Source organism: Nicotiana sylvestris, chromosome 9, assembly GCF_000393655.2.
Source record: "Nicotiana sylvestris chromosome 9, ASM39365v2, whole genome shotgun sequence".
Lineage (NCBI taxonomy): Eukaryota > Viridiplantae > Streptophyta > Magnoliopsida > Solanales > Solanaceae > Nicotiana > Nicotiana sylvestris.
The window spans coordinates 69,651,353-69,678,878 of NC_091065.1; the positions used below are offsets into that span (position 1 = coordinate 69,651,353).

Below are 27,526 nucleotides of genomic sequence, written 5' to 3' on the forward strand. Positions count from 1 at the left end.
TAATATAGAAAGATTGACATCATTTTCTTTGTTAGGTTTTGAAAGGTTCATCTGTTTGAGGATGACTAAACTTTCCAACAGCAATGAGGACGCGGTTGAACTGGTAAAAAGGAAATCCATTAAGAAAGAAGGTTCTTTGAATGTACCAATATCTCATTATCATCTTATGTCAATTGAAATTATTTTTTATAACCGTAGTGTCCGGATTAGTTTGCCAGTATTTTAACTAATTCCAGGGCACCTATTACTTTCACCAGCAAAAATATTGGGTAACTCTATCCTCAAGGCGTGGATAGATGAGAGAAATCACATATAGTATTTTTGTCCCTATGAGATTTAGATATAAAATCTCATGGTTCTAAATTCACTTCATTGACCGTTATCCACACACTTTGGTGTTCAATTAAAATTATTTTTCTCCAACCACAATCCTTGATTTGGCTTACTTCAAATATTATTATTATTAGTATTATTATTATTATTATTATTATTATTGGTTCTAAGATTAGGACAACTGAACTGAACTTGTGCTAGATCAACACCATATTACTTCTAATAAACTCTGCTTTCCCCGAAATATCCTTTTATTATTATTATTATTATTATTATTATTATTATTATTATTATTATTATTATTTATTTTTTCAAATTCTAACCCAAAAGAACTTCAAGTACCCTTAGTTTACTAGTATTTCTTTTTGTAATTAGCAACACATTATTGATACAAGTGGTCCATGTGGATTCAGATGGTGAAAATGTTTTCGAGAATATTGAGATTAGAAGTTTGAGGGTGAAGCCTTTAGATCAGAATTATTAACTATTTCACAAACAATTTCTTTATTTTCTCCTCCTGACCTAGTGAACTTTCTTTTTAAATTATTATTGTACAAACCTCGAACCAAAACAACTTTCAGAAGCAAAGCATAAGATCTCAACTCTCAAGTTCACACTTAAACCCTTCCCCTATATATTACCGTGCTCTCTTTTCTTTCCCAGTGTATTAGTCATTCCATATCAAAGCATATATATTACAAATACAAAACTTAAATGTGAGTTCAAATCTCGTCGATAGTCATTTTTCTCCTTTCTTTACCTCCCTTTATTACAAGCTTTTCCCACCCCATAAAAAAATTTAAATGAAAAAGGACAAATAAAGAATCTCTCTCTATGTTTTATCCATTCCTGCCCGACAATAACTAAGTATAAATACTTTTTAGGTTCCAAAAAGAATAACGAGCTTTAGAATAAATGACCAATCATTTAACTGTTGTGTAAAGTTAGACGACGTAAATTGTTAATCTTTCTAATAAATACAGGTGCAGAAACTACATACAAAATTACTAGTACGTAATAAAATTTTACTTTTAATATCTAAAATATTTAGAAAACATTCAATAGTTAAACTTGGGTTACATTATTTTGTGGCAATGGTAATTTGGTAAATACCGGCAACATGAACACCATTTCACGAAAAAAGCCAAATATACTTAAAATCCATTGTATCCCGCGCTATTGCGAGTCGTCGAACTAAAATAGTGGTATGGTAGTAGTAGTTAGAACTTACAAGAAAGAGAAAGCAACTTGATATTATTTCTCTATATATATAACTAGGAGGAGAAATATACCAATTACCATTGACAAATTTGTTAGCAATGGCGAAGCCGTTTAGCTCCACTTTCATCATCTCTTCACTATTAATTGCGCTATTGATTATCTCCGGCGAAGCTTCCGGCGACTTCGACATGAGTGGATGGATTCCGATGAAAGCCACAGATAGCTGTGACGGTACGATAGCAGAGTGCATGGCCGCCGGTGAATTCGAAATGGATTCAGAGAGCAACCGGCGCATTTTAGCAACTGACGATTACATAAGCTATGGTGCTCTGCAGAGAAACACTGTACCCTGTTCTAGAAGAGGTGCTTCCTATTATAACTGCCAAACAGGTGCTGAAGCTAATCCTTATACCCGTGGCTGCAGTGCTATTACTCGTTGCCGGAGTTAATGGTTATATCGATTTGTGTAAATCGTTTTTATGATTTATCTGCTCTTTGTTGATTAATTAGTATGTAATTGTTTGATTTTACTGTTTTTGGTTAGAATAAATCTTGTATGCGTATGAAAATCCTGTGTTTATAGTTTATATATAGTGTTTTTTTTTCAGTTGCTTTCAATAAAGTGATAGTGATCATGTATTTCTGTTTAATGCAATTTTCATTAGTAGACTTGTTAAGTTCATTCTGGAATTGATTGCTTTTTAGTTCTACATCAAAATTGAATTTTAAATTATTCTGAACTATAATAAGATTGTCTTGGTACTTTTATTTAATTTTAAATCTGTAAATTTCTGTTGGAGAAAACGTAAACAATTGATGTCAACATTTACAATTTTTTGTTAATCATAACATTTACACAAATTAGATACACTAGTTTGTCAATTCCCCTGTTTCTTTTTAATGTCAAATAGTTTAGCTAAGGGGTTCAACCTGGTTCAGCGACACATCTGTTTGCTTTATCGCCTTATGAATTGGTAGCGTTATAAGCAGTGATGCTCTTATGTACTAGTTGAAAATTAGGTGGAGGATGACTAGATGAGTAATCAGGAAGGGCCCACCACTTTGGCTCACTGGTAAGAGCGTGTGCACATCCCAGAGTTCGAATCCTGAATTGATATTTAACCGGAGATAGCGAGGCATATTTTCCACCAAACTTCAAACTGTTATGAAAGAAAACAATTACAAGGATAACTTAGGGAACATAATTTCTTTTTGAGGGCTATCGAACTTTCTGAATTTTAGCCCAGAATTGACTTTTCGAAACATTAAAAAAAGGTCATATATTTTGACAGAGAATTAGGAAAGGGGAGTAACCTTTGGCATAACATATCAAGATTTTGAATTAATTTTTATATCTTCCATGACCATAAGTTTTGGATAACTCTGCTTATCAAAACTTAGGTAGATGGAAAAGATTTATGGAACTGCTACTCCAATATTTTACATCAACAGTCGCAGGCAAAACGCAGCCATCCTCCCAGCCACTTGAATCACGAGTTTGTGGCTGGAGCACCTACAACAGAAGGAAAAAGAGAGAAGGAATTCTGAGCTGCGACGCTTGAATGACACAATCTTCAAATCTTTACAGCAATCATGTTTATCCAAAATAAGAAACCCTTGTGTATAGGTCCAAATTTGGATGACCACGGCTACTGACGAATACGACAAGGGACGAGATCCTTACGACACAGCGTTCTGTGGTCATTGAAGACGGCGACGACTGACAGCGGTTAGAAGACGCACGACATTTGCAGTAGTGTAGGTACAATAGGAGGCAGTAGGAATATACTTTCGAATATTCTCTATGTTATATCTTTTAGGGTTCATGAAGGGGTTGTCCCCTATAAATAGGAGGGAAAGACTTTGTAAAAGGGGGATCGAGATATCTTACTGACTTTTGGCTAAGAGCATCCATTATAATATCTTTCTACATTAAAAGTTGTCATATTGACGCTTAATCATTCGGTTTCATGATATCAAGAAACATTATTCATTTTGTCCATCCCTTGCAGATTCAATCTAGAGTTTACTATACTTGGCTGAGATTTACCTCTTCATCTTCTTTAATTGATTTAATCAAAAAGGTTTCAATATCTTTTGGGTCAAACAATTTGGCACCATCTGTGAGAATTTCTTTAGCTAAGATTTTAGTTTCGCCTAGACTCCTGAAATGGATAATCACCTTGGTACAAACCAACAATGGCAGGGAAAGGAGATGCAAGGCAAAAAGCAATAGTAGGCGTCACAACCAACCTCCTAGACACGATCAACGAAGATAGCAGAGAGGATAACGAAAATGAAACACCAAACACCACACCCGGGGGAGACGCTTCACCTCCCCCGCACGAAAGCGTGACTGCTTCATGCGAGAGGGAAGCCTGTGCATCTGCAACAGGAGAGGCACCACCGGCAGTAAGAAGACTGTTGGAAGAATGGCTAACAAGTACTCTGAACACCATACTTGATAAACTCGCCCAAAAGGATAACAGGAATGTTGCACATGCAGATGTCACGATAAACGCTGATGAGCAAGACGCCCTCCGTACAGGTAACACTTATATTGCTAATGATGCAGGATACACTTGCAGCCGTTTTAAAGAAAATGGAGGAGATGAAAAATTAGAATAAGGCACTCTGTGACCAAATGAAGGAACACCAAGAGAGGGTTGACAAAATACCAGGCGCTCCAAAGTTGCTGCCAAAACGCGACGTTGGTCGATTCATCGAGCAACCATACAGTGAAGAAGCGGCCCCCTACGCCATTCCAAAGACCTTCAAAATGCCGCCATACTTAAAGATATATGATGGTACTACCGATCTAGAAGACCATATCATCCACTACGTTACAGCTGTAAAAGGTAACGGTTTTTCAAAAGAGCAGGTACCATCAGTGCTATTGAAAAAGTTTGGCGAAACCCTAACAGGGAGAGCCTTGACATGGTACTCTCAACTACCGATACGCTCGATAGCAACATTTGAGGAAATGGCAGACAAATTCGTCACTGCCCATGCAGAAGCCAAAAAGGCAGAAGCTAGGGTAAATGATATATTTTTCGTAAGACAGATGCACGGCGAGACTCAGGGACTTCGTAGCTCGGTTCAACAGGGTGAGAATGAGCTTGCTGAATGTGTCAGAAGGAATGGCAGTAGCAGCCTTCCAGAATGGATTAAATAGAAACGGGTCGAGAGCGACCAGAAAATCGCTAAGCAGGCTCATAAAATACCCTCCAACTACTTGGGAAGAAATCCATAACGCCTACTACGCCGAGGTACGAGCCGACAAGGACGACCTCAACGGTCTGACCCAACGACTGACGTTACTTCAAACTGAAGCAAGGAAAGATCGTCGCAACGATGGTCGAATAGATCAGTTGGGGCCCTGCCTTGGTCGGAAAAGGCATCAGCCCTACATCAGGACGTCTGCCCCGCCTCCACCGCAGCACACGGATGCTCCTCCTCGACATACAGCATCATATCGACACGAGAAAGGTATGCCTACACTCCTATCCGCTCATAATTTTTGTGTTTCTCCTTCAGAAATAGTGTACGCCCTAGAGAACTCGGTCCAAAGGTGCAATGGCCGCAAAAGATGAGGCTAGACCCCAGCACTCGGAAGTCGAGCGCTTTCTGTGAATTTCACCAAGAAAGGGGTCACAAAACCGAAGATACATAGGACTACGACAGGAAGTAGTACGAATGCTAAGCCAGGGGCACCTGAAAGAGTTGCTGAGCGATAGAGGACGAGCTAACTTCGCTCGCAGACGTGAACAACCCTAGGGACCTCCAAAACCGCCTTCTTCCGCTCGCATTATACAGATGATCATTGGCGGGGGTGATGGCACAACAATCAATCATGTCAAGTTCACCACCACACATAAACTCAAACGATCAATCACCCATGAACGATATGATAACCTCGAAGACAGTATCATCATTGATAAGTCAGATGCTGACGGTTTGTCTTTCCCTCACTATGATGCTCTTATTATCACTTTAAGTATTCTAGATACTGATGTAAAAAGAATAATGGTAGATGACGGGAGCGGCGCGTGTATTATCCATCCTCGAGTCCTCGTGTAGATGAGACTTGAAGGCAAAATAATACCGCGCTGCATAATGCTAGCAGGTTTTAATAATGTAGTTGAAAGGACTTCTGGAGAGATAGTGCTACCCATCCTAGCCGGAGGAGTCACCCTGGAAATGACATTTCACGTCATGAACCAGGAGACAACTTACAATGCCATCATAGGGCACCCGTGGATACACGCCATGCGAGCGGTCCCTTCCAGTCTCTATCAAGTGATCAAGTTTTCTACCCCATGGGGAATATTCAGCATTCGAGGAGAGCACCGCACCGCACAAGAATGTTATCGCATCGCCCAAGTTTGCGCACACACCCAACAACTCAAAGGAGCAAATGCGGAAGCATAGCAATCAGCGATGTCGGGAGCAAAACTTGACGTACGGATAGACGTTATCAAGGACCCCGACATTGGGGAAGCATCCGAATCAATGATAGAAAATCTGGATCCTGTCCTGCTAGATGGAAACGACAACATAAAAAGGCTTATATCAGGTACAACCTCTCGGAATCAGGTAAGTTTCATAAGTTCTTGACTGACCATGGCGATCTATTTGCCTTCTCCCATGTAGATATTCTAGGTATCCCAAAGGATATCACCACACACAAGTTAAATGTCGACCCTATTTACCCACCGGTGCGGCAAATAAGAAGGAAGTTCAACGCCGCGATCAACGAAGCCATCAGCGAAGAAGTCGATAAGCTGCTCGCAAATGGCTCCGTCCGAGAGTCAAAATACCCTCAATAGGTCACCAATGTGGTCATGGTGAAAAAGAAAAATGGAAACTGGCGGATGTGTGTAGATTTCACGGACCTAAACAAGGCATGTCCAAAAGATTCTTTTCCATTGCCACACATCGACCAGCTCATCGATGCAACAACAGGACACGAGTCGCTAAGCTTCTTGGATGCCTACTCGGGTTACAACCAGATCCTCATGGAAGAAGAAGACCAGGAGAAAACCACTTTCATCACTCACAAAGGGACATACTGCTACAAGGTTATGCCGTTCGGACTAAAGAATGCAGGGATGACATATCAGAGATTGGTCACCAAAATGCTCAAAAACCAACTCGGTAAAACAATAGAAGTCTACATCGACGACATACTGGTTAAGTCGAAAAGGAAAGAAGATCATATTGATCATTTGAAGGAAGCCTTCGACATATTAATATGGTACGGCATGAAACCGAACCCCAAAAAATGCGCCTTCGACGTAAGCTCGGGAAAGTTCCTCGGTTTCCTGGTATCACAAAAAGGCATAGAGGTCAACCCAAAACAGATTAAGGCCATCGAAGGAATACCCAAAACACTGACCAGCAAAAAGCAAGTACAAAAATTGACGGGACGGATAGCCGCCTTGTCGAGGTTCATCTCACGGTCATCGGATAGATGCCTTAAGTTCTTTAATGTATTAAGGAAATACAATGGACTTCAGTGGAATTCAGAATGTATCGACGCCCTAAGGAAACTAAAAGCATACTTGTCTTCGCCACCCTTACTCGCCAAAGCAGATCCAGGCGAGTGCCTCTTGGTCTACTAGCCGTATCCGAAGTTGCGGTAAGTGCAGTTCTAGTTCGAGAAAACAAAGGTATGCAATCTCCAATTTACTATATCATCAAAACCTTAATTGACGCCGAAACAAGGTACCCCCACCTTGAAAAACTGGCCCTGGCACTAGTTGTAGCTTCACAAAAGCTTAGACCATATTTTCAGTGCCACCCCATAAAGGTGGTGACAACCTTTCCTCTCAGGAGTATCCTGCACAAACCCAAATTATCGGGTCGACTGGCAAAATGGGCCATAACAAATCAACCGCAAACCGCAATAAAGTCACAAGTGCTCGCCGATTTCGTTGTCGATTTTAGCGCAGAGATATTGCCCGAAGTCAAGTAAGAAGCGCTTCCCACTTCATCTGAACGACCCGACCTCTGGATTTTCTACACCGATGGTGAGTCCAATGTGTCAGGATCGGGACTGGGTCTCGTACTCGAAGTCCCAACAGGCGAAGTAATTTGCCAATCTGTACGATGCCTTGAAATGACTAACAATGAGGCCGTAATTGCAGGATTGAAATTGGCCCTCAAGTATAGTGCTCGGCGGGTCATCCTCTGCTGTGACTCTCAACTTGTTGTAAATCAAGTTACTGGGACTTTCCAGATTAAGGAGCACAGGTTGCAGAAATACCAGACCGAAATCCACAAACTGCTGCCAGAATTCGACGAATGTCGATTTGCCAAATACCCCGAGAACAAAACATCGAAGCAAATGATCTCGCCAAGCTGGCAGCAGCAACTAAAAACATCACCAAGGAGAACGTGGTCACCCTCATCCACTCATCAATAGACCAAGTTGAGGTACATTCTATAAATTTAACTTGGGACTGGTGTAATCGCATCATATCATATCTACAAGAAGGAATACTCCCACAAGATAAAAAAGAAGCCACAAAGCTCCGAATATAAGCGGCCAGATACAGTCTCATAAACCACGACCTTTACAAAAGGATGTTCGGCGGCCCGTTAGCCAAATGCCTTAGACCAAATCAGACAAGGAATGTGCTCGAAGAGGTACACGAAGGCCACTGCGGTGCCCATACAGGCAACCGAGCCCTCGTTAGGTGTCTTATTTATGCAGGATACTACTAGCCCACTATGAAAAAGAGGCAGCAGAGTATGTCAAAAAATGTGAGCAATGCCAAAAATACGCCCCTATGATACACAAGGCGGGGGAAATCCTGCATTCCGTCATCTCTCCATGGTCATTTATAAAATGGGGGATGGATATCGTCGGGCCCCTCCCAGTAGGGTGAGGTAAGATATGCTTCCTTTTGGTTTTAACTGACTACTTTTCCAAATGGGTGGAAGCAGGTGCGTTTGCTCAAATACGCGAACAAGAAGTCATCATATTCGTCTGGAAAAACATCATATGCCGCTTCGGCATCCCCAAAGAAATCAGTAGCGACAACGGACCCCAGTTCATCGGGAAAAAGATGACTGAGTTCTTCGAAAAATGGCATATCAAGCGGATACTCTCCACGCCATATCATCCTGCCGGCAACGGACAAGCGGAATCCTCCAATAAAACAATATTAAACATACTAAAGAAAAAGCTTGAGGACGCCAAAAGGCTTTGGCCGGAACTGCTACTAGAGGTGCTATGGGCCTACTGCACAATGCCGAAGACCAGCACAGGTGAGACGCCGTATTCACTAGTCTACGGCACTGACGCAGTCATACCCATTGAGGTCGGGGAACCTAGCCTGAGATACTCCAATAAAAGTGGATCAAGCAATGACGAAAGCAGGTTACAAAACCTGGATGAGGTCGACGAACGAAGGGATATGGCACATATAAGGATGATGGCCCAAAAACAACAAGCTGAAAGGTACTATAACAAGAAGGCCAAAGTACGACCACTCAGAGTCGGAGACTATGTACTAAAGGCCAAAACGCAAACAGCGAAGGACCCGAATGAAAGGAAATTGGGAACAAACTGGGACGGGCCGTATAAAATCACAACAGTAGCAAGCAAATCAGCATTCCAATTAGAAACAATGGAAGGAAAACTATTACAAAATAACTGGAATGTCGCCCACCTCAAGTACTTCCACTTCTGAAAAGAGACGCCACCCAAGTCGTACTCTTTTTCCCTCGCCCGGGTTTTGTCCCAATCGGGTTTTCTTATGGATGTTTTTAATGAGGCAACGAGGGGGACATCTCGAGGATCGAAGTATTGTTCACTGCCCCGCCTACTGATTATATCTCCATGACGAGCAATGAAGGGACTAGATATAAAGAATCTCCATTTTATGTACAAAATCAACATGTACATCCGACATATGAATAAAATCACTCCATTATGTATATGAAATCAACACGCGTCTCTAATGTATGAATGAAACTGGCATCTACGATACTCCAACAAATAAAATAGAACGCCACCCTCATGACGGGATACTACTTCGGCACCAGCTCGAAAGTAACATCCCAATGGCTAAGGCCATCAACGAAAAATGAGTTCGACATCACTCGAACCACGATGGGATACTACTTCGGCACCAGCTCAAAAGTAACATCCCAATGGCTCAGGCCATCAACGAAAAATGAGTTCGACATCACTCGAACCACGACGGGATACTACTTCGGCACCAGCTTGAAAGTAATATCCCAATGCCTAAGGCCATCAATGAAAAATGAGTTTGACATCACTCGAACCACGACGAGATACTACTTCGGTACCGACTCGAAAGTAACATCCCAATGGCTAAGGCAATCAACGAAAAATGAGTTCGACATCATTCGAACCACGACGGTATATTACTTTGGCACTAGCTCGAAAGCAATATCCCTACGGCTAAGGCTGTTGCTAACGAAAAGAGTTCAACTAAACTCACAACACAATGAGTTTAACATTTCAACAAAGCTTCGAAGTGACGTGACTGTGGCAAAAGTCATCATCAAACAAACCAAATAAAGGAAACAACAACTCAGAGATACATGACAAAAACGACTTTCATTTCAGCAAATATATTACAAATATTTGTTTTTACAAAGGGCTCAAAGACGCCCTTACAAAAATTGTGAATCAAAAAAATAAGTACAAACGAAATAACACATCATTTCCGGTGACATACACGTCTTCATACCAAAAGTCGGAAGCAAGTCTGTTCGCATCATCAGAATTAATATCATCTCCGTCAGGCATAAGAGGGTCGTATCCGCATGCCTCACGAGCTACACGGGCCTTGGGACGCACATCCCGAAGCTCTACTTCGGACGCCCTCCCATCAACATGAAGAGCCTTGTACACATCGAGCTAGGCTTCAGCGTGAACCTACAACTCATACAAATGTCGAGGCATGACAGGATCAGCTAACGTATGAGATGTAGAAGGCTGCAACCGTCGTCGTACGTCCTTCATTTTCAAAGAAGTCACTTGCTCATTTAACGCGGACAGTTCCACCTCCAACCCTTGAATACGCCCCTTAAGTCCCACTATCTTAAGCGCATATGTCTCCATATCCTTAGTCCGCTCCAACCTACAAACGCGAAGGGCGTCTTCTAAAACCGCCGTCTCAGAGACGGTAGTCGCCCTCTCCCTCTCGACATGGGCCAATCTATAAGCATTCACGTTCAATTCACCCTTAAGCTCATCGACCTACGTTGTCTTCATATCCAATTCGACAGTTAAATTGGTCGCCTTTGCTTGGAGGTCGGTATTTTCGGCCACTACTCCCCTACTTAGCTCAAGCTCATCTTCCCTGGCTTTAAGGGCTGCCTCGAGCTCATTATTACGGGCAACGACCTTCATAAGGTCCTCATCTCGCTCCTTCAACTCCTCGATCTTACGTGCCAATTGATCCTCCCTTTGCTTGAGCCCTTCGCGGAACAGTTGGAAGTCGCGATCCTGATTGTAGATGTCGACCTTCGCACGATGCTTAGTGCGATATTCTTGATACTTGGAAGACATCTTTCCATAGATGATCGTCCTCCTCCTTTCCCAACGCTCACGCTCAATCTCCATGATGAGGGTCTAGCACGAAAAGTAAAGTTAAAACAAAAGGATGGGCCAAAAATAGCAACACAGATCCAACGACAAAATAAAAAAGAGACATTTACCCGTAGAGCCATGCCAGAAACACTCGAAGACAACTCTGCATCACTCATCGCTCTAATGCCTCGCTCTCAAGGGCAGCACACAAAGGGGCAACAATAGATGCCACCTAATCACAGTTTGACAGCAAGGCGTAGTCCCCAGGAACGACTACGTGTCGATCAGAACCCTCCATTCTGACCTCTACGTGAGTGTGACGCTCTAAAAACTCGCGTACATCCCCTGGGTCGACGTACGAGCCCAAGCTGCCACCCTCGATGTGTAAGCCCCCTCCGATATTAGATGATGCACCACCCTCGGTGGAGCGTACATACCCCCTTCTTGGTAAACCACTTCTATTTGGGGAGACCTCCCTGCCAATATGGCATCAGCCATAAACGTGGGCACCAGTGCCATCTCCGATGCACCCGTCCCACTCTTATCAGTATCAACGACCATGCTCTTCTCGAGCTCTATCCTTCTCTTTTTTCTCAATGAAGTTTCGAACCTATTAGAGGACTCATCCATGAGGTGATGGACCGGTAAAGATGAGATCTCTCCCCTCACAACCATATCCCGAGAGGAGTCTCTCGCTTATACCGGATGAGCACGAACCTCTCGGTCAGACTCGTCCAAAGTGAATTGCATTCCTGCAGAGGCGACAGCCTGGCAAAATGCAAGGACTGGGGCCCTTCGCCTAGAAGCTCCACGACCTGTCATCACAAAGAGTCGTATCAGTAGACAATGGTAAATAGCCGAAGAGTGATACAGAGGAAGACACTTACCAGATGAAACTTTCGGCCCAAAGCATTTTACAAAAGCGGGCCAGTCTCGAGTCTCCGCTTCATGAAGCAGCAAACGGGAAACCCAATCCCTTATACCTGTAATGGGATGGGGTGGACGCCTCATAGCTGTAAAAGAGAGCCGCAAATAAACACTAAGTTGGACGAAGAAAAAAGAGAGAGTAAACAAGTTGCGACACTTACGATTCTCATTCCACCGCTCTGGGAATCTAGCGAGGTCAGACACGATGTGTTTAGTTCTGACGAAGAAGTACTTGTGCCAAAATTTGCGACTCGCCCGGTCGTCAGTTCCGACCACCAGCGCTTTTGTCCCATGGTGCCTCAGATGCACCATAGTACCCCTATAAAAGCTAGGAGAAAACAAGTGTAGGAGGTGGTGAATGGTAACTTTTCACCCCGCCAACTTCGCGTATTTTGTCAACACCAGGAGTATTTTGCACATGTACGAGAAAGGGTTGTGCTGGGCAAACCTGATAGAATTGACAGAATTCTTCTGCTAATGGTAGAAGGGGGAAGGAATAACCAATCACAAAGGGGTATTCATAAAAAGCACAGTACCTCGGTCTATGGATTTCCACGAAGTCCCTTCTCGCTGGAACCATCTCAATATGAGGGGGAATGTTGTATTTAGCATGGATGACATCGATATGGACCTGCTCAGTTTCAGAAAATATTGAGGCGGGAGTAGGAGGAGGTTCTTTAAGAAAGTCACTTCGAGACATGGGGTGTCTCGGTAGTAACTCTTCCACGATGGGAAAACTATCCCCTTCCTCCACCGTCATGTCCTCACCACCAGAGGGGAGAGCCATGGACAACGGGGTAGCGTCAGAAATCCCCTCACGAGATCAATGTGTTCTAGGCATATCTATGGCGGGAGATGTGTTAATATAACAGAAAAAGCTAAGAACGGAGAATGGAGGAGAGAAAGCAAAGAAATCGCTAGAGCAAACACGGAAGGGATGAGAAGGAATAACCAGAGAAGAAATGACCAAGAGTTTTTGAAAAAACAAACCCTCCACCTATTTATAGGATTGGATGGCGCCAGAATCGAAGTGGAAGGCTGCAAAATGGCACCAAAATCAAAGCGACAAACCATTAGCCTCTGTCTAGAAAACATGCATAATGATGACGCACATGGAAGTGACGTCATTTCCCGACAAGACACACCACCCAGAATATCGTTAAGCATGCTAACCTTCTATTGTTGGCCAAACCATTACGATTCGTAAACCAAATTTCTCTGTAGGTGTGGGCGATGTCCGCTTATCGAGGACGCATCAAGCCGCAACCTCGACAAGCGGAGTGACTAACTGTATAGGTCCAAATTTGGATGACCACGGCTACTGACGAATATGACAAGGGACGAGATCCTTACGACACAACGTCATGTGGTCATTAAAGACAGCGACAACTGACAGCTGTTAGAAGACGCACGACATTTGCAGTAGTGTAGGTACAATAGGAGACAGTAGGAATATACTTTCGAATATTCTCTATGTTATATCTTTTAGGGTTCAAGAGGGGGTTTTCCCCTATAAATAGGAGGGAAAGACTTTGTAAAAGGGGGATCGAGATATCTTACTGACTTTTGGCTAAGAGCATCCATTACAATATCTTTCTACATTCAAAGTTGTCATATTGATGCTTAATCGTTCGGTTTCATGATATCAAGAAACATTATTCATTTTGTTCGTCCCTTGCATCTTTCAATCTAGAGTTTACTATCAAAGCAAATAAGTTTTTACTAGTTTTACAGCGTATCTATCAGATTAATGCATTTTCTGAAGATTTCATCACAGCTCGTGTTAGAAATTCGATAATTAAAGAAAGTGGGTGTTTGGCTAAGCTTATAAGTTGGTCAAAGTGGCTTCTAAGCACCTTTTGGCTTATTTATGCGTTTAGTAGAAACCCAAAGTGCTTACAAGTCAATTGCTTATAAGCTAAAATCAGTCATAAGTCATAAGTTGCTTATAAGCATTTTTAGTTTGACCAAAGTTTTTACTAATTTATCCTTTATAATATTTGTTAATTCACAAAATACTTTTCCCAAAATAAATTTCCTAACCTTCTCTTTGCTCCATATTCGTTGTTCATCCTTTTTTTTACAAAAAAAAAACTTTTTAACTTATAGTAATATTTTATATAAGAAAAAACTTAAGGATATTTTAGTTATTTTAATAAAAGAACAGTTTATCGGCACTTTTCTGCCAAACACATCAACTGCTTATTATCAGTTTCAGCACGTCTATCCAAACACGTAAATGCTTAATAAAAAAATCAATTTCAGTACTTAAAAATACTTTTCAGCTATTTACAATGAGCTAATCCAAACAGGCTCAAAAAGGAAATCCTTTTCGCTAAATTTTGGTTTAATGTTGATGTTCTATGTACTGTTTATTGTTGAGGTTTGTTTTACTAAATTATTTTTTAGGACTTTCTATCAACCATTTTTAAAATTTATAAATATTATTTATGGTGAGGTTATGACTAGATGATTCATCTATTTGAGAAGTTCATGGCTAGAGCGAATACTACGTGGGCTAAACTTGTCACAATTTTAATTGTAGAGTACCATAATTGGATTTGATAACAAGCTACAAAGTAATGAATTTTATTTAACAAAATAACAATGTTTCCTCTTTCTCACTCAATAAATATTTTTTTGGATTTTAAAATTCAACTTTTTAGATATAGGGTTGGAAGGTATATAGCTCACATGGTGTGAGCCCCATAAAATTGAACTAAAAAATTATTCAAAATATGCTTTAGATATGCGATTATATTTTTTCACTTTTAATTTAGGATCTATCCATAGGTCTTCTTCCTTATTTTAGGTCGTGGGGATCTAAGTTAATAGAAACTTTTGGATCTTTGAAAGCCACCAATTCAAGATATAGTTTTAATAAGTGTTTACTACATTTTTTGATTTTTTTAATACTGCTTTGAATCTATGTTTTTTTTTATTTTGCAAAGTGAAGTTTACCTAAATTAGTCTATTTACTTGATAAATCATAATGGAATGCCTTGTAGCTCATAAGTTACCGAGTTGCTATTTTATTTTTATTAAATTTTATATTTTCTTTATAGTATCACCACCTTCAAGTATGTTACATCTCGCATTTTCGTACATTAAAAATTTCGTCTTCAGTTAATCGACATAGTCTCGGGAATGAGATTATCTTGAGGTTAACGTATTTACGCTAATAATAACAAGCAATAAGTAAGTGTCAAGAAGGATAAAGGGTACACGAATTAAAGAAAACGAGTTTCGTTGAAAGTGACCAATTTGGGATAAAATATGGGTCGAGTGATAATACTCGATAATTATGGACTAGTACCATACAACGTACCATATGGCCGTGATAGTATGATGTATAAAGTATATTAAAAATAAATAGAATTTTAAGTAATTTGAGGTAATTTTTTAAAATTATGCAGGTAATTTGGTTAATTACCGGATAACGGAACATTATCCAGTTAACTAATAAGTGGATAAAAATTAATAAATTACAACCCCTCCCCCCAAAACGTGGCAAGCAGCCACAAATCTATAAAGTGACTAAGTAGTCGTACAGTGCTATGTAGCTACCTAGGAAGTATTGAAATTTAACAATTAAAAGGTATTGTTCCATTCATTTGGACAAAACAAAATCAAAAACATCAAAATCCTAAAGTAAGAGACATATTCCATTTTTCCTAGTTCAAAGGCTTCAAGGAGATGAAGCTTAATTCGTCCCAAAAAAAATTCAGAGAACAGAAGCTTGATTTCGTTCAAGACTTCAAGAACAGAAGCAAAGTTCAATCCGATTTTTTTGGGGTTCTGAATTCAATCCACGAATGTTTCCAATGGAAATTGTTAGAATCGTAGCAACGTAAAATTTTGCAGTTCCAAAAGAGTACGCTGCAATCTTCAAGAATATTATACAAAGTTTTCTCTACTCCAGGTATGTTAAGGTCATCCTTTTTTTCTTTTTGGCATGGTCCAAGTTATACAGAAGAAACGAGCAAACATACAGTTTTTATAAACGACTCTATTCATAGAAATACTAGAGGTCTCTTTGTTCTTGATTCCCCATGTGACATATTGTTATTTCTTCTGTTCATGAGTCTCAAAATAATACACAATTGATAAAGTTTATCCGAAAAGAATAATGAGATTTTGAACATATTTTCATGAATGCATGTATATTGACCCATGACCAGACGGCGTTATATACGCGTATTTATATATATATATTTATGTATATGGGATATGGAAAAAAGGTTACGATATTATATACGCACCACTACCTGATTAGTTGGTATATGTTGATGATGTTGCCCACAGTGGCCGAGACGATATGATGGGATGCCCTTAGTGGCTTGATGATTTTATGTATACACATACCTATGCATGACACGACATTTATATGCACGTGCATGATATTATAAATATTTCAGAATTTACAAAGTTATTCAGATTTACAGATGGATTCTTTATTCCATATTTCATCTATGTCTTTTACATACTGATTTTCATGCCTTACATACTCAGTACATTTTTCGTACTGACGCACTATTTCACGTGGCGTGCATTTTATGTTCGCAAGTGCAGGTAGGCAAGCCGACGGCCCCCCTTCTTAGGATCCTTGATCAACGAGAGTTGGCGTGCTCCACTTGATCCGGAGTTGCTTTTGATTTTGGTATAATATGCTTGTATATATATATATATGTGTGTGTGTGTGTGTGTGTGTGTGTGTGTGTGTGTGTGAGACGCGGCTCAGTCCCGTCTTTGTACAGTAATATTTCTATTAGAGGTCTGTAGATAGTATGTCTAGTTTGATAGTTTGTGGCCTTGCCGGCTTCTAGTTTTGAGGTATATAGTTGTCTATAGCAACCCTATCAGCTCACCCTACGTATGTTGCACGTATATGTAGGTATACCTTTTTGGGCAGGTTTCCTTCATGTATATTATTCTCGTAATTCACCAGATGTTATTTAGGTTTATATCTTAGATGCATGCTTAGGGGTATTTGATAGGTAGGACTCGGGCACCCGTCGCAGCCCATCGGTTTGGGTCGTGACAAAAGTGGTATCAGAGCAGTTCTGTCCTAGGGTTTTCTACAGACCGTGTCTAGTAGAGTCTTGTTTATGGGTGTGTTGTGAACTACATTTATAGACAGGAGGCTACAAGACATATAGGATGTTATCCTCTCTTCTTATCTTAGATCGTAAAATATAAGGATTCATGTTCCTAACGATATGTTATATTTTCATTGATGCCTCCAAAGACTACAGCCGCCCAGAAGGGAAAATTCGTGGCTGGCGAAACTACTAGTCGAGTGCCACGAATTATCAGGGCTCGAGGAGAGTCTCATAGTGAGATTCCATCTTAGACTTCACATACCCCACCCTTTCCAGAAGAGCTCCAAAGGGCACCAGCTTCATCGCTTATCCTCTATGTCTAGCTCCTCAGCCAGATGCACCGGGTCAGGAGATGAGAGATGATATTCAGCTATTAACCCGATTAGTAGCCGCACAGGCTCGACGTCAGGAAGTAGGTATTGGTCATGCAGATAGGTCCATCCATGCGAGGGTTCGTGACTTCATTAATTTAGACCTCCGGTATTCACTGGAGAAGATCCAAACAAGGACCCTCAGGTATTTATTGATAGAGTGTAGAGGACGTTAAGGATAATGAAGGCCACTACGACTGAGTCAGTTGAGCTAGCTTCATATAGACTCTGAGATGTTGAAGTTAATTGGTACGAGTCTTAGGAATTGTCCAGGGGTGAGGATTCCCCTCCAGCAGTATGGCAGGAGTTTACAGAAGCTTTTCTTCGTCATTATCTGCCACCAGAGCTTAGACGGGCCAGATTTGATAGGTTCTTGACCCTTCGGCAGGGTAACATGAGTGTTTGGGAGTACAATATTCAGCTTGATTCATTGGCTAGGTATGCACCCACTATTGTATCTAAGATAGAGGATCGGGTTCACCGATTCGTGATAGAATTAAAGCCTCACTTGCTTAAGGATTGTATGTCGGTCTCACTTCAGCCAAATATGGATATTTCTCATATTTAAGCCTACGATCAGGGTGTATAGGAGCGTAAGCAAAAACAGAGGGTCGATCGTAAGCATGATAGGGCCTAGAATAAGAGAGTGAGGTCTTCAGGTCCTTCTGGTAAGTTTTGAGGTGGTCTGAGGCAACAGTACCCAAGGTATCCAACCCAGCAATCGGCTAGCGCGCCCCCTCAGTTTGGTAGTAAGAGATTTGATCGTTCCACATATTCAGGGTCTAGTCAGAATTTCAAGGCCTCAGGTTCTCAGTATATGGGTGAGTCAAGTCAGATGAGGCTGCCCTTGCCACAATGTGCTCAATATGGTAAGAAGCATACCGGGCAGTGCCGTATGGGATTAGGTGTTTGTTATACTTGTGGTTATCCAGGCCACATTATGAGGGATTATTCGATGAGAGGTGATACAAGCATAGCTCAGCCAGCGGGATCTGTAGCTGGTTCGTCATCATTAGTATGCCCCCCCTGGGCAAGGTCCACAAGAACCAATGAGTCGTGGTAGAGGTAGAGGTGGAGCATCTAGCTCGAGCAGTCCTCAGAACCGCATTTATGCATTGGCAGGACGACAGGACCAGTAGTCATCGCCTGATGTTGTTACAGGTATATTATCAGTCTACTCATATGATGTATATGCACTGATTGACCCAGCTTCCACCTTATCATACATTACTCCGTTGGTTGCTAGTAAGTTTGAAATAAAACTTGAATTGGTTAAACCTTTTGAGGTGTCTAAACCTGTTGGGGACTCAGTGATAGCTAAGCAAGTATATAGGGGTTGTATAATAGTAGTTCATGGTCGATCTACCATAGCAGACCTAATCGAGTTAGATATGGTAGAATTTGATGTTATAATGGGTATGGATTAGTTGGCTTCTTGTCATGCCAACGTTGATTGTAGATCAAAGATAGTCCGATTTCAATTTTCAGGGGAGCCTGTTTTGGAGTGGAAAGGTAATACGGCGTCTCCGAGAGGTAGATTTATTTCCTATCTCAAGGCAAGGAAGATGATCACTAAGGGCTGTATTTATTACTTAGTTTGAGTTTAGGATATGGAAGTAGAGTCACCAACCATTCAGTCCATCCCAATGGTTAATGAGTTTCCCGATGAACTTTCGGGTCTTCCACCAAAGCGAAAAATTGAGTTTGCCATTGACCTACTACTAGATACTCATCCAATATCTATTCCTACCTATAGAATGGCCCCCGCAGAGCTGAAAGAGTTGAAAGAGCAACTAAAGGACTTGCTTGAAAAAGGCTTTATAAGACCTAGTACATCCCCGTGGGGAGCACCTGTGTTATTTGTGAGGAAGAAAGATAGTTCCTTACGGATGTGTATTGATTATATATAGTTGAATAAGGTGACAATCAAGAATAAGTACCCGCTCCCGAGGATTGACGATTTATTTGATCAGTTTCAAGGTGCCAAGTGTTTTTTAAAAATAGACTTGAGGCTCGGGTACCATCAGGTAAGGGTTAAGGATGAAGATATTCCGAAGACAACATTCAGGACCAGATATGGACACTTTGAGTTTCGTGTTATGTTGTTCGATTTGACCAATGCCCCAGTTGTATTCATGGATTTGATAAAACGTGTGTTCAGGACCTTTTTAGATCTGTTCGTAATTGTATTTATCGATGATATATTGGTGTATTCTCGTTCAGTGGCTGAACATATAGATTATTTGCATACTGTGCTCAAAACTCTACAAAAAGGGAAGTTGTATGCAAAATTCTCTGAATGTGAATACTGGTTGAATCTGTAGCTTTCCTTGGGCATATCAGTTCGGGTGAAGGCATCTGGGTAGATACACAAAAGATTGAGGCAATAAAGACTTGGCCTAGACCCACAACACCGACGACAGTTCGTAGCTTTCTCGGTTTGGCAGGTTATTACAGGCTTGTAAACGGTGTTTCCAGGCATTAAAGGACAGATTAACTTCAGTATCGGTTTTAACGCTCCCAGAAGGGACTGATGGTTATGTGATCTATTGTGATGCTTCAGGCGTTGGGTTGGGTTGTGTGCTGATGCAGCATGGTAAGGTTGTGGCTTATGCTTCTCGACAACTAAGAAAGAACGAGAAGAACTACTCGACCCACGACTTATAGTTAGCCGCGGTGATTCATACACTAAAGATGTGGAGGCACTACTTGTATGGCATTCATGTTGTTATCTATACGGATCATAAGAGCCTCCAGTATATCTTCAAGCAAAAGGAATTGAATTTACGTCAAAGGAGATGGTTGGAGCTACTTAAAGATTATGACGTTGATATTTTATACCATTCGGGGAAGGCAAACGTAGTAGCCGATGCCCTCAGCCGTAGATCTATGGGTAGTCTATCATATTTACAACCAGAAAAGAGGGGAATAGCCCTTGAGGTTCATCAACTAGCTAGTCTCGGAGTTCGATTAGTGGACTCAGGTGATATTGGAATTAATATTCAGGATACGACAACATCCTCTTTAGTAACTGAAGTAAAGGAACGCCAATACGAGGATCTTGGGCTAGTTCATTATAGGGATACCACCCCTCAGAAGGTGAAGACACCATTTGAAATTACAGAAGATGGGGTCCTCGGATATCGAGGATGATTGTGTGTCCCTAATGTTCTAGGGTTGCGTCGGCAGGTTATGGGAGAAAGTCACTATTCTCGTTATTCTGTCCATCCAGGAGAAACAAGGATGTATCATGATATCAGGGAAGTGTATTGGTGGGACTAAATAAAAAAGGATATTGCGGAGTTTGTTGCTCAGTGTCCGAACTGTCAGCAGGTTAAGATTGAGCATCAGAAACCCGGTAAGTTATTGCAAGCTATGGAGATTCCGACTTGGAAATGGGAAGGAATCAATATGGATTTCATCGTAGGATTACCTCGTACCTAACGTAAGTTCGATTAGATATGGGTGATTGTTGATAGTCTTACAAAGTCAGCCCATTTTCTGCCCATTAGAACTATATATTCCCAGAGGATTATGCAAGGATTTATATTAAGGAGATAGTCAGACTGCATGGTGTCCCTGTATCTATTATCTCGAATAGAGGAGCTCAATTTACACTTCTGGAGGTCCTTTCAAAAAGGATTGGGGACTCAAGTAAGCCTTAGTACAACATTTCATCCCCAAACAGACGGACAGGCTGAACGTACTATTCAGACACTGGAGGATATGTTACGAGCTTGTGTAATAGACTTCAAAGGTAGCTAGTATGATCATCTACCGCTTATTGAGTTCGCATATAATAATAGCTACCATTCTAGTATTGAGATGGCTTCATACGAAGCTCTTTATGGACGGTAGTGTAGGTCATATATAGGGTGGTTTGATATTGGAGAATCTGGATTACATGGGCCAGATCTGGTTTAGCAAGCCATAGAAAAAGTAAAGCATATCCAGGATCGACTGGTAACAGCTCAGAGTCGTCAAAAGTCATATTCTGATATGCGGCGACGAGATTTAGAGTTCGGGGTTAATGATTGGGTATTCTTAAAGGGGTCATCTATGAAGTGTGTGATGAGGTTTGGCAAGAAAGGCAAACTTAGCCCACGGTATATAGGGCTTTATATGATCATTTAGAGAGTGGACAAGTAGCTTATAAGTTAGAATTGCCATCGGAATTGGAGTCTGTCCATCTGATTTTTTACGTATCTATGTTACGAAAGTGCATTGGCGATCCTACCCGAGTGGTGCCCACAGATGATATACAGATTATAGAGGACTTGCCCTACGAGGAAATTCCAGTTGTCGTCCTAGACTGACAAATCTGTAAGCTACGGAATAAGGAGGTAGCCTCCGTGAAAGTACTTTGGAGGAACAACAATGTGGAAGAAATGACTTGGGAGGCTGAGGAAGACATGAAGTCTAGATATTTCTACTTATTTCCTCCTCCAAGGAAAGATCCGACTGAGACATTATCGCGCCCCTTTTTTCCCTCCCCTTTTTGACGGGGGAAGAGGTCCAAGTTTCGATATTCACGGGGTGTAATGACTCATTTCCTTTGGGGAATTGGGTATTTGAAGAGTCGCCACCTAACGGATTATGGTGCAATAGGGCACCTAGAGTGATTAACTCTTGGGTTGGTTTGCATTACCAGAGATTAGGGTAAGGGCTCGAGGTAACCTTGAGGGAAGGTGTTAGGCACCCCTCTTGGTCCACAACTATGGGTCCCGGCCAAACTTATATTCACAAATTAAGCCATATAAATAGTTAAATCAAATAAGTTGCAAGTAAAGCACGTTAGATAACTTGAGTGACAAGATAAAAGTTTGAACAAGTTGCAAAAAACAAAAGTTTAAATAAAGAGAGAGGTTTTGGTAAAGAGGGGTCCTAGGTTGTTTATCCTATAGGATCACCCCACGCAATGTCCGGTAAACACTCCTCAATGAGGTGCTACACGTGACATTGACACGTAGTCATCATATCCCATGTCTACCCTTCCCATCCCCTTATTGGTCATGCAAAGCGAGTGTTTAGTTAATGATTCCTATTGCATGCTACTACCCGTCCCTTCTTAATGATCCCGGAGGGAGTTAGGACCTCTACCTATAGGTAGTTCTAGACGTAGCCCTAAGGTTTAGAAAGGCAAAAACTCTAAGGCAACAGTCAAAACATTTAGGACTTTCACACATAATGAGAGCAATTAAAAGGCCCAAAGTTTCCTCCTCAAACAACATACAAAGCAGCACGACTCAAACATAGTTAAGGTCTTATTAATTGATGTCCTAAAGTAGGATATCTAAGTGAAGATGCAGAAACAGACAAATCCTTTTATACTCAGAAGTTATACCGTAGTGATTGCCTAGGGACTCTTTTTAAAAGCCTGTTAGAATCAGAAACGTTAAGTGACAGAGACAGCTTCAGGGAAATGCAGTTTTTGAAAATGCCCTAAGGCTTGCCTATATGCAGAACACTAGTATCTATGTTAATGCAGAAACAAACAGGTTTTTGAAATAGAATCCTTTAATACCTATAGGCATGATATCTAGGCGGATTACCGATTTTAATCGATTTGCAACAACATACAGGAATACTCATTAGAACTGAATCGGAATTGAGTCCTATAGGCATGTCATCTACTAATTTAAGGCATGATTGTTTGGAACCTATAAACATGGTTTCTAACATGACAAAATGCAGAACCTTATGAACATGATTTCTTCTTGATGCAAACAAACTTAGAAATGAAATCCAATTGGCATGATTTCTGTTTAGGCACATCAATCAGATTTAAGAGAGCAGACCTATGAGCATGTTTTCTATTTATGCAAGCAGTCAAACTTTTAAAAATAATGTCCTAAGAGCAGGATCTCTACCCGTATTACCCCAGAAAGTATTATCTACCCACCCTTTTACTAAATATCTATTTGCAAATTATTACAGGCCAATGAATGAATTACATAAGTAAAATAGAAAATCAAAAAGCTATTCTATAGGGAGCCTTCAATTAGGCCCAAGTTTCCCAAAGCCTCCAATGGTCTTATAAGCCTGAATTCTATAGACAAATCAGAGTCTAGGTACATCAAAGTTCCCTAAGGGTCTCAAGGACCCCGAGCAATGCTTACACCTAGACTTAGCAACCAAGAATTGAACCAGTGCAGTGTGGAAAGGCCAGCCCCAGTATGCTAGAGTTCAGAGTGCTCTCAAGAGGATCCCAAGGTAGTATACATAGTATAGGGGGCAAAACTTATTGACTAAGAGTAAAGTGGAAGTACAAGACACAAGTTGAAAAAAGGTTTATTAAGGACTGGATTAAAAAGTCTGTTTTGAAAGCAATTAGTGAAACAACATATTATTTGAAAAATGGATTTGAGTAGTAAACAAAGTTCAAGCACTTCAGGATAGGATCACACACAACTAGTTTACAGAATCCAAATGAATTCAGTAGTCACACAGGGGTCAAGGGGTTTGGGACACATAGCCATTCGGCTGCAAACACATAACCCAGCAAGAGTCTCAGGACTGATTTAGACATGCTCAGAAACAGTTGCCACTGGCATAGTCATAAACCAGTCATGAAGAACACAAACACATAGAGGGGTGATAGGGATTTGGGTATTCATAGGATGGTAAGTACGTAATAAGTAAAAGACAATTGGCAAGGCATTCTTTGAAACACACATAAGGGAATACACTAATCTAAAGGGAGTGGAAAGACAATAACATGTTGACAATGTAACATAACTACAAGTTTCACGACAGAACCGTATGTAGAAGCAAACTAGAAATAAGAGAAACTTAAACAATAAGAGAAGCATGTTGTTGTTGGAGCTTTAAATTAAAACTAGGACAAACCAGTGAAGAGAAAAGTAAGCAGAATGAGAGAACAAGAGAGCACAAATTATTAGCCTTGGCTTGCAGCCGGCTAACAGTAGCAAATAGCACAAGAGAGAGAGAGAGCAGAGATTTTAGTAAGAGAGGTAGTTTTTGAACCCAAGTGTTCGTGTGTGTTAATGAAAGACTTAGGGTATTTATAGTTGAAAATAGGTAGTAAAATAAGGTAAGAATCATAGTAGCATAATAATTGAGGAACTCAAAATCAATCAATTAGAAAATCAAGGAAGTATTCCCTTAAGTTAAGGGAGCTAATTCAATCGGTAAGAAACAGCAGCATATAAGGCAAGAAAAAGAAAATCAGTACAGGACTAATAAGGAAAGAATCAAGGTTCAGTAAGCATAGGGTAGTCAATTAGGACTAGGTTCAGAAAACCCCAATTAAGGAATGATTTAGTAAAATAAAGTACCATAGCAGATAAGGTAATGAAATCAGTCAATTTAAACAGACGAGTAGAATTTAGGGTTTTAAATGAAAACCTTTCAATCGAATCATCAAATAAGGAAATCAGAATCAAATAAAGAGAGAGTCATGATTCTACATTGCAACATATAAATAGAGAAGAACGAATAGACGTAGCAAACAGGCAAGGTCAGCTATATCGACAGAAAGAAGCAAGAGATAAACAAATCAAGATGAATAACAATCACACAGAGGTGATATAAATAGGCTAAAGACACTGTAGAAAACCCATTCGAAGCATGGTAACCGACAGAAACTTTAACAAGATAAAGTAGTCATGCTAACACACATAACAAAAAAAAAAAGATCTAAGAAATTAGGGCTTTTAACAGAGTCGAGTTGAAAAGGCATTAAGAACATGAAAAGTCAGGGTAAGTAAGGAAAGAGGTTTAATCATGAAGAAAAATCGGTTAAAACAAGTGTAGAAGAAACTCCGAGAAACCCTAATTTTTAAAGAAAGTAAAATAGTTTAAAGTTGAGGATCTTTCAGAAGAAGTTCGAGAATAGTGCAAAACATAGGAAGAAACAGACCTAAAGCATTAAAATAGCACGGATCGAAGAGATTCAAACGAGAGTTAGGGTTTCAAAGGAAACCCAAATAGAAACGAAAGAACCTGTTGTAAACTTCACATATCGTAACATATATGGTGTGATTTTGCCCAAATTCATACTGGAGAAGCCATGAACAACAGAAATAGAGATCCTAGATCCAAATCGGCATGCTCAGTACCCTTGAAGGCCTCATAGATGATGAGTGAGGCGATAGAAGACCCATTGGAGGCTTGGGGTTGAAAGGTGGTCACTGGAGATGACCGGAGAAGGAGGCGGCGGTTGAAGAATGATTAGGGTTAGGTCGAGAGAGAAGAGAGACGAGAGCATCTGAAGGCGGCGGGGGTTTGGAAATGAGTAGGGTTAGGGGGTCGTTTAGGAATTAAAAAGGAAAGGGCGTGTGTGGACCGTTGATTTGGGAGATCAACGGTCATGATTCAACCGGGTAGGTGGGTTCCGGGTTTGGGTAGGTGTTTATGGGGTTTGGATCGGGTTAATTGGGTAGGATATTGGGCTGGGGAGGGGTTCAATTTGGGCCACAATTGAAAGCCAAATCTGGCTATTATTTAAATAGCCACTTTCCCTATTTTAATTTTTAATAAATAATAGGTAATTTCTGAAAAATACTTTAATGTGCCAAAATGATTTAAAATACATAATTAAAATTTTATAAATATAGGGACCAATTTTATGCATATAAAATATAATTATACCTTAAATGGGCTAACATTGCAATTATATGCAATTTACCTTAAAAAATACTAAATGTAATTATAAAAATGCATAAAAATTATATTAGCCATATTTTGGCATAAGTATGGAAATTAAATAAATAAATCATTATAAAAATAATTTGAGAAATAATTATTGGGGATTTTATGAATAAAAGGAGAGAAAATAAATCAATTGAAACCCTTAAAATTATGGAAAAATTATAAAAAACCTTGTGCATGCTTATATACGCATATATATGCTATTTTGAAGGTATTTATGCATATTTAAAATATATAGGAAAAAATTAGGTATCAACAGCTGCCCCTCTTTATCCGGGAAGGATGAAAGAGTTTTCGGGTAAAGAAATGATGGTCAATTTTGACCGAATGGGATGCTTTGAAAGACATAGGTCGACCTCTGGTTTTTGAGTTGCCTACATATCCCTGGTTTTACAGGAATCATGCCATGTGTAGTTCTGGATTCACCTGCGGAGTATGCCGATGAAAGTACTGCAAGAACGGACACGAGATGTGGAAGAGGCTATGATGAGCGGTTAAGGCTCGGGACGGTTAGAGGGAACTGGATAGAGATCGCTCCTGCTAGGATAGCGATTGTTTGCTGATTACCTGCAGATAAAAGATGCTACAAACGTATTTGCGAAAATTTAAACATGATGCAGATTCCCTTTGGGCCATGAAGGTTGTCTTCGGACGGTTAAAGATGACGTCCTTGGACCATGACATCCTGGGCCATGAATTTCTTAGTGAGGTATTCGCAAGCCGTGAAATGATGTTCTCGGGCCATGAAAATGGTGCCTCCGAACCATGATGCCTTTGAATAATGATATGCAAATTTGAGAGATCCTCAGGCCATGGCATGGTGTCTTCCGACTATGAGGATGATGCCTTTAGACAATGACGCATTTGGATAGATTGACGATATTTCAGCCCATGATATGTAATAATATGATGTGACAAGATAAGGCTTAGTCTTGCAAGGTAGAGGGCATGGCTTAGCCCGATTGAAAAGCAGGTAGATAGTAGTAGAAAATAGAGCAATATTGGTGCAAAGAGGGACATTGCTTAGTCCTGTACAAGTGGAGAGGCAGGTATTAGCCTTATGCAAACGGGGAGGCAAGGATTAGCCTCATGCAAATATGGAGTCAGAGCTTAGACTCATGCAAGTATGGAGGCATGGATCAGCCTCATGCAAATATGGAGTCAGGGCTTAGACTCATGCAGAGAGAAGGCGGTGCTTAGCCTTATGCAAATATGGAGGTAGAGCTTAACCTCATGCAAGATTCGGGACAGGGCTTAGTCCCATGCAAACGGAAGGCAATGCTTAGCCTAATGCAGATATAGAGTCAGGGATTAGACTCATGCAA

The 27,526-nt window shown here is 40.6% G+C and overlaps 2 protein-coding genes across 2 annotated transcripts; both read left to right on the forward strand.

Annotated features, from left to right (window-relative positions):
- Positions 1–1,571: 1,571 nt before the first annotated feature.
- On the forward strand, positions 1,572–2,236 carry LOC104225503 (rapid alkalinization factor-like). Its single transcript, XM_009777319.2, has one exon. It carries the CDS (start codon positions 1,653–1,655, stop codon positions 2,001–2,003), a length of 351 nt encoding a protein of 116 aa, XP_009775621.1. The 5' UTR covers positions 1,572–1,652; the 3' UTR covers positions 2,004–2,236.
- A 6,391-nt stretch (positions 2,237–8,627) lies between these two features.
- Positions 8,628–9,254, forward strand: LOC138877723 (uncharacterized). Its single transcript, XM_070157352.1, has one exon. The coding sequence runs from the start codon at positions 8,628–8,630 to the stop codon at positions 9,252–9,254; it is 627 nt and encodes a 208-aa protein (XP_070013453.1).
- Positions 9,255–27,526: the final 18,272 nt, after the last annotated feature.